This window comes from Portunus trituberculatus, chromosome 43 (genome assembly GCF_017591435.1).
Source record: "Portunus trituberculatus isolate SZX2019 chromosome 43, ASM1759143v1, whole genome shotgun sequence".
In the NCBI taxonomy this organism is placed as follows: Eukaryota; Metazoa; Arthropoda; class Malacostraca; order Decapoda; family Portunidae; genus Portunus; species Portunus trituberculatus.
Genome location: NC_059297.1, coordinates 9024411 through 9034410, shown reverse-complemented (window position 1 = coordinate 9034410; position 10000 = coordinate 9024411). Strand labels below are relative to the sequence as shown.

The following is a 10000-nucleotide window of genomic DNA, read 5'->3' as shown; positions in this document are numbered from 1 at the left end:
GATATCAGAGAGAGAGAGAGAGAGAGAGAGAGAGAGTAGTAGTAGAAAGCTTTTGAAGTGACTGGTATTAATGAGATTTCAAGGAAGAGCATGTCATGCGAGGAGAAAGAAATAACAAAGGCGATAACGCTTCTTGAGTTATCCACGGAATCATCTTTGTATCCTTGGCGTCACGAGGTTTACGTCCTCAACCCTTACCCCTCGCTAATAGTCATGGGGGCAGCAGCTGCATCACCACTCGCACCTTCTTGATACGTCTTCTGTACTATCCATGCGTAACCCTCGCCTTTACCTTGGTCGTTCCTTTTGTTTGCTGAAGCCCTTGAGTGGAGAAGCAACTGTCCCGGTGATAATGTGGAAATAGTTCGTCCATGTCTGTCTGTTGTGTTTGTGGATGCGTATGTGCAGCCTTGTAGTCCTGATAGATTATTGCCCAGCTATTGTCGTGCACAGGGTCCGCAAGATGGTGACGGAGGCGACACCAATTATCGCTGGATTACCTGGATGGGAGCTCCTACCGGCGGGAGGGGCGCGATGGCAATTACCTGAGGATTACGATATTGGGGGAAGGTTCCTCGACCCTGTAGCCTCGTCGCCAGTAATGAACACTGCAGCCCTCCGTCCTCTTATCTCACCCTTCTTCCTTAAATCGTTTATTTCTTCCTTTCCTCTTCGGCAAAGTCAGTCTCTCTCTCTCTCTCTCTCTCTCTCTCTCTCTCTCTCTCTCTCTCTCTCTCTCTCTCTCTCTCTCTCTCTCTCTCTCTCTCTCTCTCTCTCTCATCCACCCATCCTCTTTATCCTCTATTCTCAAGGATCGTTCTCTCTTTTCATCGACATATCCTTCTTTTCATTCCCTGGCATTACATTTCTTCTTTGTTCTGTCACACTCCCTGGAGCTCTCCTTTCTTATTCTCCTCTTCTTTCTCTTCCTTTTCCTTTCTCTTTCCTTCCTCCTCTTTTCTTCTCCAGTTTCTGTCTCCACTCCATTTTTATCCTGATCTCCCCCTCACCCCTTTCGCCATGCTTCCCTCCCTCATACTTCTTTCATCAACACCCATATTCATTTCGCTCACCGCTGCTCTCACCTGGGGCTATTCCCTCTCCCTCCTTCCCTCCCCTGTCCTTACCATCACGCAAACCCCCTTTCCTCCGCTTCCTCCCTCCACCATCATCCCTGTCCCGTCACCCCGTGTGTGTGTGTGTGTGTGTGTGTGTGTGTGTGTGTGTGTGTGTGTGTGTGTGTGTGTGTGTGTGTGTCGCGCCCTGTGTATATATAGTCTATTGTGTGGGCCGTACAATGGATATCTGGCTAGGGGAGTCGTTGCCGCGGGGTCCTATTTAGCAACCGGGTAGTGTAGGCTACTATCCTGAGACAGGTATTTTGCAAGCTTCCCTCCCCTCCCCTCCTCTCCTCTCCTCTCCTCTCCTCTCCTCTCCTCTCCTCTCCTCTCTGACTCTGTTGTCCATTCTTCCAATCCCTGTCCCTCCCTGAAGAGCGGAGTGATAGCCCCAAGTCAGTAGTCCCGCGCGTCAAATATTCCGTAATTTGTTTTTGACTACCGTTCTAATTAGCTGCTAAAATTTGTGATGGGTAATTAAGTTTTTAAAGTTAATAATGACCTGAATAATTTATGAAGGCGGAAAATCAAATTAGGGTTGATAGAGTTCCCTCAAGTTAGCGTTGCCTGGATGACTTGAACGCCTCCAACAAGCCTGTCTTCGGTCCTCATCTTGTGTTCGCGGTCTATGCTCCTCTTCCTTCCCAGCCCCGACATCCTTTACCTCTCTCTCTCTCTCTCTCTCTCTCTCTCTCTCTCTCTCTCTCTCTCTCTCTCTCTCTCTCTCTCTCTCTCTCTCTCTCTCTCTCTCTCTCTCTCTCTCTCTCTCTCTCTCTCTCTCTCTCTCTCTCTCCCATAAACACACACACACACACACACACACACACACGTTCGTTCGTTCGTTCGTTCGTTCGTTCGTTCGTTTGTTCGTTCTAAGTTTCTTTTTTCTTGCTAATCCTCATCGCCAATCGTCATCATTGGCTTCGTACCTCCCTCTCTGGCGGCCTTGGCGTGTGTTTTAAATTCTGGGATTTGAAAGATGATTTATTTACTCGTTCGTTTACTCGCGGCAATGCAGTTACATCTTCCTTGTTGCCTGATTACTGAGCTTCAGAGGGGAAAAATGCATGTGAATTATGTTTGCTTCTCAAGCAGACAGGCAGTCGGACGAATGGGAGTGGCCGGGGCTTGATGTTTGTGTGAAGTGAATGGATATATTCTACAGGACCTTGGGAATAAGTTGACCGGAGTAGTTAGGAGTGTATATGTGGTGGGGGAGTAGGAGGAGGGTTAGTGGTTGGCAGTATTGATCAACACCTGAGCGTCGCCCTCGACCATTGTCAACTTTTGGCCTGGTTGTCACTGTCCCGTGGCTCACCTGCCGTGTCCCTGCCCTGCCTCACCTGTCGGCAGAATTACTGTGGCGACGGGAGAGACATTCCACTCCATTACTGTCGCTGTGTAGTTCAGGGAAAGAGAATTTAGTTGGTATATTTTCAAAACCCACGTCCCACCCGAACTCTACACTCTTATCTGCGCTTCCCCCCCCCCCCTCTCTCTCTCTCTCTCTCTCTCTCTCTCTCTCTCTCTCTCTCTCTCTCTCTCTCTCTCTCTCTCTCTCTCTCTCTCTCTCTCTCTCTCTCTCTCTCTCTCTCGGGTGACTTTTTTTATGGTAGAATATTATTCACTACTTTTGCCTGGGCTCATTAAAAAAAGGGAACCGAAATGTATTATTGGAAAACGAGGTTAAAGTAAAAGTTGGCGGAGTGACATTCTGCAACACAAAAAGCAACCTTGTTTCAGAGTAAAGTTTTAAAAGTTCGGGATTTGCATATTCATACATTTAATTGGAAAACATAAAAATGCATTGAAATTAAAATCATATTACACCATTGGACACCCCCGTCCCCTTTTTTTCCTTATCGAAAGTATCTCCATGAACGTTGAAAAAAGTCTGGAAATTAGTGTGGAATCTTTATTATTTTACGAAGTTCTATTATACTATTAATATATTCGATGAGGTGAAATAAGTGTTTACATATGAAGGAATGTTATCAGTGGTTCTTCAGGAGATGAATGCGTAAGCTTCCTCTGCGAGTGGAGTATAAAATGACGAGAATGAAAAGCATGGACAGGGATCGAGATTATGTCTAGTTATAATTGACAGAACAGTGGGAACTAATGCTGAGGTGACAGCGTGACAGTGTTGGCCCAGTTTGTTTTTTAGGTTGTTAAAAAGTATTGATGGTGGTGTGTTGTGGTGGGGCAGATGGAGTGTTGGTTGTGGTAGTCTGGAAACCCAGGCCGTGAGAAAAAACGAACAACGATGGTTCGTGCCTCAGGTGGTATTGGGATCAGAATCTGTATTTCAGAGACGTAGTAGGGAGGAGGGGACCACGTGTCCAATTTTACGTCATTATAATCGTACACCAACCACAGTATTGATTAATGCATTATTCTGGGGGCTGGGGCTTGTCTGGCCTCCGGAAGGGAATGGTGGGGTGTTAGGGCGGGCGGGGCGGGGCGGCTCTCCACATGTACGTACATCCGGACGGACCACTTTGGCTTTGTGGTGGTTACTGGAACGCTTCATCAAACGTGGTTTCATTTGTTTCTATTCAATGGATTTTTATTTGCTCTGAAAGTGAAATGGCGGACCGGTAGTTTCCTAAAGTTTTAGCTGTCAATAAAGGCAAGTGAGGTTATCATGAATATCATGAATAATGTGTACGTCTGCCGCCTCTGCGGTCATCCCGGAAGACATAAGCAGCCTAACTATGTGTTGTAAAACGTTAAGTTCTAAACTGGGGATTCCATAACGAAGTGGAAGGCGATAGGTGATAGATAACCCTCCTATACTCCTGTAATGGCGGCATCAGTGATGGATGGCGGCCTTGTGTGTAGCGGGTTGGACCTGTCTCTCTTGTCAGGTAGCGGGCCGACCTGTGCACTTGTACTCCTGGAGTATGTTGTAGTCATCATTTAATTACTATTTTAATTCTCTAATTTGTTTCCATACAGGCTGCTGTAATAATTTGTCTCACTTTGCCAGTATTGTGAGGATTGGTCGTCAGAGAGACGGTCTGGTTTTAGACGAGACACAGATGGGTTATCCTTTGCAACACAATGCACAACAGAATAATCTGTGCCGGTTGTCATATCAACAAGGTGGAACGTACAAACTGTGGTTGGTGTTAGGTGTGTTGAAAAATTGATAGAAACAGGTGGTGCTGCGAGAGTTTGGGTGTCTGCATAGGTGCGCGAAAGGCGGATAACACATGGAGGTGGAGTAGTGGGTGGACTCCGGACCAGGTTGTGATAAGCAGCGTATCCTCAGCTAAATCTGGGCGTCCCCGGCAGGTGCAGCCTCCACGTCCCATTGTCCCTCTAATTAGAGTGTGTCGTGTTACTCAGGGCGAACCTACCTGCCGCCTCGTCCTTTCCTTCTGCCGTTGAAGGCCGGTCTGGTCCACCCTTTCCCAAGGTGGGATCAGTTAGCTTAGACACAACGCTGGGTCCTAGTAGGAATCATGTCTAGGCCTTTCTTTCCCTTTCTTTTCCTGTGTGTTTGCTTCTTTGTGTGTAATTACCTCTACAGTGCAATTTTTTAGTGTTCGGAGGCAACTCTGACAATACACAAGCTTCCTGGGCACACATGAACTCAAGGAAGCGTCAATCAGATGTAATATTCAGAATTTCCCCATTTGCTGACAAATGCGCTTTTTGAAACATTATTTTTCAGCATATTTTTCCCCCTTTTCTTTTTTCTCTCCTTGCCTGTAAATTGAACCAACTTCTTGAAATACACCCGAACTTGTGTTGTGGGATATCCTTCCACTGTGATTATAGATACTTTATCCGGCAGCACATCACGTTGTTTAAGCAAATTGAGGACGTTGTATTGATTTTATGGGGCAAGTTTTCTTCAAATACCAAGGGAATAATGCTCATCGTTGGTAGATTCTAGGTAACATATATGGATCCTCCTTTCCCTCTACCTGTCCTCCACATCCACACGAAAGGGCAGCGGTAGGAGGCGGGTCTCAGACTGTTGTTCACTTCTTGTACAACCTGTTGATTATCGATTATGGCCCAGCTGTCACCCGCGACCCTCCTTACCCGGCCTACTCTCCTTGCTTCTTATAGCTAACCTCTCTCTCTCTCTCTCTCTCTCTCTCTCTCTCTCTCTCTCTCTCTCTCTCTCTCTCTCTCTCTCTCTCTCTCTCTCTCTCTCTCTCTCTCTCTCTCTCTCTCTCTCCTCCCCAACTTGTTATTCATCTTCCCGAACCTGTTTGTCGCGGTGTGTGTGCGCGTGTGCATCTGTGGGTTTTCTTTCCTTCTTTAAACCTGTAACATCACCTCACCATTCCATTTTTTTTTTTTTTTTTTTTTTTTTTTTTTTTTTTGCTATATCTTCCATTTTCGACCCTTCCCTCATTTTCCATTGAGCAAATCCCATCCCTTTTATCACTGAACCAATAATTCCCTTTCCTCCCTCCCCCAAAATCAAGCCTATTGCTAGTTAGCCCTCGATTTGTATTTATTATTTTTAGTTTTAGTTTTTATTTATTTATTTTATTTTTTATTTATTTATTTTTTTTTTTTTTACAAGTTCATCCGACCCCTCTCCCAGTGGCGTGATTGCGTTCCCAGCTCTAGGATTCAAGGCTGGGCGATATCTGCCTACGTACTCCATTCCATTGCCACACTTGGATTGAGCTGCTCAGTTCTGTCATTGTCGCTTGATTTCGTGTCTCCCGGAGCATCCTGAGGAGGCCTGAATACACTCTCCCGCCAGGTAATCACGTTCACCCGGCCACTTCATCCTTCTAACCCCGCCAAGACCTCTTCCTTCGTATCGACAGCGGAGAGACAGGGACGCGTAACTTGCACCTGAGCTGCAGGGTTAGAGTGAACCTTCCATTGCTGCCGGGGCGTTGGCGACGGTTTCAGATATCGCCTTTAGAGTTTGAATTAGAGCAGAAGTCGAAGTAATTGCGTAATTGTAGACATGAAATCTTGTATTTTCATGCTCTCTGTAATTTCCTCAATCTTAGCGTCGTGCCTCTAGAGTAGTGTCTCAGGGTAAGATATAATTACAGGAGTTCGGAAACAAGACAAACGTCATCCAGAGTTCTAGTCCAGTAATGAAGATGAAGACAGACGGGACGCGGTGGGTAAGTGGCGCCTGATGCAGTGGTGCAGGAGGAGAGGAGAAGGAGGAGGAGGGAGGAAAGGCCGAGGCTGTCGCTGGGAATAATTACCGAGCGGAGATTGTTCCCCTGATGCCTAAAGTCGGCGTGGACAGATTATGACGGGACGCTAACTAGGCTTCTGACGAGTATGGTAAGACGCTCCAATGTGATGGAGACGATTGCTGGTGTCACGTGGCCCAGCACGTCATCACCAGTTCACATTTCCCTCCCGCTGGTGTTTTCTTGTGTAACGTCTAATGCTGCTGCCACAAGCTCTGACTTATCTTGCCCCGCATTTCTTATTTTCTTACTGCTGCAGCAATTGCATTAGCTCTATCACGTGGTTTCATTAGGCAGGCAACATTTTCACACGGAGAAGTCTTGCTGTAAATTGTGTATACGGAGAGAGAGAGAGAGAGAGAGAGAGAGAGAGAGAGAGAGAGAGAGAGAGAGAGAGAAAGGGGTGGGGAGAATGCTAGAACAATGTAGTCAGTGATAGTCTGAGTGTTTGACATTCATTTATGACTTGAAATATTAAGGGCCAAAAAAAATGTGGTTTGATACATTGTTCAATCCAACGTTTTAACGACGGCGTGCAGGTCTTAGTGCCTCACGCGTATTAAATCCGGCACTCCAGGGCGTGGCCAATTAACGCTGGAATGAAATTGGACTTACGAGTGGTGGCTGGAGCTCTCGACGCCTGTGTGACGGGGCGGCGCTCGCCTCTCCTGCTGCTGGCCTTTGGTGTAGGTGATCTGCCTCTACTTGAGGCCCTCCCTCCCCTTCACCCGCCGACTGCCCCTCCTGCTCTTCATCCCCTCCTTTTCCTCTTCCTCTTCTCTGTTGTTTGTTATCCAGTATTGAGCCCCTCTCACCTTTGTTATCCGGCCCTCCATTCGCACCTTTGTTACTTGATACTCCTGTGCTGTCACCCCTTTATTACCTTCGTGCCCTTACGGGCCCAGAGTCTCCACACTGAAGACTATCGGCGCGAGGAGGAGGAAGGGGGAGGACTAACATCATTGACTGTGCTTGGCAGGGCAGACGTGTGTCGACTGTGTGATGGCAGATGCGGAAAGAAGTGTCGATTTACTGAGCAGACTGATTTGGGTACACTTTGAGACATAATTAACAATGTTGGAAGCCATATAAGGGCAACAATGGCGTCGGAATAAACTATGTAACCTAAGTTGAGTGCTTCACACTGCTTTCTCCCGGCTCAAGGCTCCCCACCTGCAAAAAGCTAATGTCCTTGTTACGAAATCAGGATTCGCATTATGCATGAGTTCAACGTCTTCATCCTCAGAATAATCGAAAATTTGTATCTTATAGATATTCCTTCTGATTTTGTGTAATGATAATGTACGGTTCATTAGGAATTGTAGTACATATATATACACTGAAAATATACATTGTATGTACACGTTTTGGTGTTCAATATGTTTATTTCATTTAAAGTTGCAAGTCTTATTTTCCATTAACTTTTTCTTTCTTTTTTTTTACAGCGTGGCTCTGATGAGCTGCTGTCGCAGACAGGAGCGGTGAGCAATGGCTCGGTCATGAGTCCAGCTCCTAACCACGCGGACAACAACAATGATGCCAAAAAGGTAGGTGGTCGAAATCTGCCTTTCTGGGGAAGGATAACTGATCCTTTCGGCTTTTATGGTTACGTTTAGAGATTTCAAACTGTACATTATTGTTATATCGGAGTCAGTTTGCTTTACCTTTCCTTCCACTCGCACACAATTAACTTTTTTTTTTTTTCCTCCAAGCTCATCCCCACATCATCTTCAATTTTCTTCATTTTCCTCATCAAGGGATTCACCCTTTGGTCTAGTCCCTTTGAGGGGAACCTCCACAAACCACACTTTTCCCGAAGCGTCGAGGCGGCGATGCGCAGTGTGAGGATTACTTGAGCCCTTCAACTTTTTTCTGTCCTAAAGACAAGAGGCAGTCTGTTGGGTGTAGGGGAGGGTAAAACTCTCTCTCTCTCTCTCTCTCTCTCTCTCTCTCTCTCTCTCTCTCTCTCTCTCTCTCTCTCTCTCTCTCTCTCTCTCTCTCTCTCTCTCTCTCTCTCTCTCTCTCTCTCTCTCTCTCTCTCGTAAACACCTATACTTACTCCTGGCAGCGCTTTTGTTACTTGTTAGATATTTTTAACTGGTGAAGTAAGCAGGCAAGCAGGCGGGGGTTAGCCAGCAGCGTGACAAGTTGTGATTCAGCCTTGCAGTTGTGTTTTTACTCGTTTTAGATTTCACAGTTGTTTCATGTTACCACATGGTGTATGTCAACTGTTCCAAGCTGCCTATCCCTCAACCAGTTAGCATGTCATGAAAGTACTAGTGTGTCAATTGTTGAGATTTTGAATTTGTATGAGTGAAGTATTAGGAAGGGTTTGTATTGACTTCGGTGCTATTGAGGGTACAGAGACTACCCATAACGTCACCAGTGGTCTGAACAGCTGCCAACTTGTAGCCGCTCACCACCCCCGCTGCCACGGGTCAGGTTCATGGAACTTGCCAAGTATGATTTATTGCTGCAATTCTTTTTAGCGAGGTAACTATGATACTGGGGATTTCATAACCTATATTAAAGAATGAATGGTGCACATGCTCGGAGAGGGACTGTCGGTCTATCAAGCACAAGGAGACTGGATGGCGGGCTCACTCACAGGTTTAGGGTGGTGATTGATGTTTTGTGGTTGTGAATGGCCGAGACTCGTTGCAGTAAATGTTATCGTGTAGTGATTTAATTTACTGTAGTTCTCTTGAGTTTTAGGTCTAACTAACGTAACTAGACATTTTATAATATAATAATCGCACAAACACTCCACTTTTTAACGATTGCAGCTGCCTGCTTTATGCGACATGGATATATATATATATATATATATATATATATATATATATATATATATATATATATATATATATATATATATATATGAGAGAGAGAGCGAGAGAGCGCTCGATGATCCCGAATTTTTATTTACTAAGGACAGAGACGAGATGCATTCACTTAACCCTCCCCTCGATGCAACTTAAGTAGACTACCGTTTCTTTTTCTTTACGATGTGGCGCAACAAGGAAGGGCCTATACCATCCTTTCCTAATGCAGTGTCCCGTAACTCAGGCACTCACGTTCCCGCCCCCAGACCCAACGCCTCCCTCCCTGCCTTACCTTCAACTTTGCTAATTACTCTTTAATCTCGCAAATTTCCCGGAGATGCTAGTTGGAGCGCATACTCGGCACCCTCGCCGCATACTTGAGACTTACTTCGTTGTTGTCCAACTTTGTACAAGTTGCACGAAGAGCATGTGGCAACGGCACATATTTGCTTCCTCCCTCACTATCTTGTAATGTTACGATGGATTGTTTATCGTAGTATAAGGTGGATTCTGATGGCTTGACGTGGCCTGTAGGTGTTAACCATGATGCGGTGTGGTATGTGATTGGCGTGGGGTTGTTGATGTTGCCAGCTTCTCTGGGGAATGGTACATCACAAGTCAAGATGTCCTCACCTGCAGGTCTTCCTTTATGTAGCAATATGCATCATCTTGAGCTAATCAGGTCAGACAGTATTTGATAAGTAGGAGAGCTGGGCCTCAAATTACCAGGAGAAAACGACACTGCTCAAAATCGTACCGGAAACGAGTTGTGTGTCCTTGCGTGGAAGATGGATTAATCACAGACTTAAATATTACACCATGTAAAGTTCATTGTAACCAGATTAATAACCGGTATGTATGA

At 45.7% G+C, this 10000-nt stretch overlaps 1 protein-coding gene across 31 annotated transcripts in view; it reads left to right on the top strand.

Moving 5' to 3' along the window:
* Positions 1-10000, top strand: part of LOC123518130 (polypyrimidine tract-binding protein 1-like) — a 256907-nt gene that overhangs the window by 211277 nt on the left and 35630 nt on the right. For all 31 annotated transcript variants that reach the window (XM_045278775.1, XM_045278788.1, XM_045278797.1 and 28 more), the window contains one exon: positions 7759-7860. In XM_045278775.1, coding sequence (XP_045134710.1) covers positions 7759-7860 — 102 coding nt within the window. The remainder of the gene's footprint in view (positions 1-7758; positions 7861-10000) is intronic.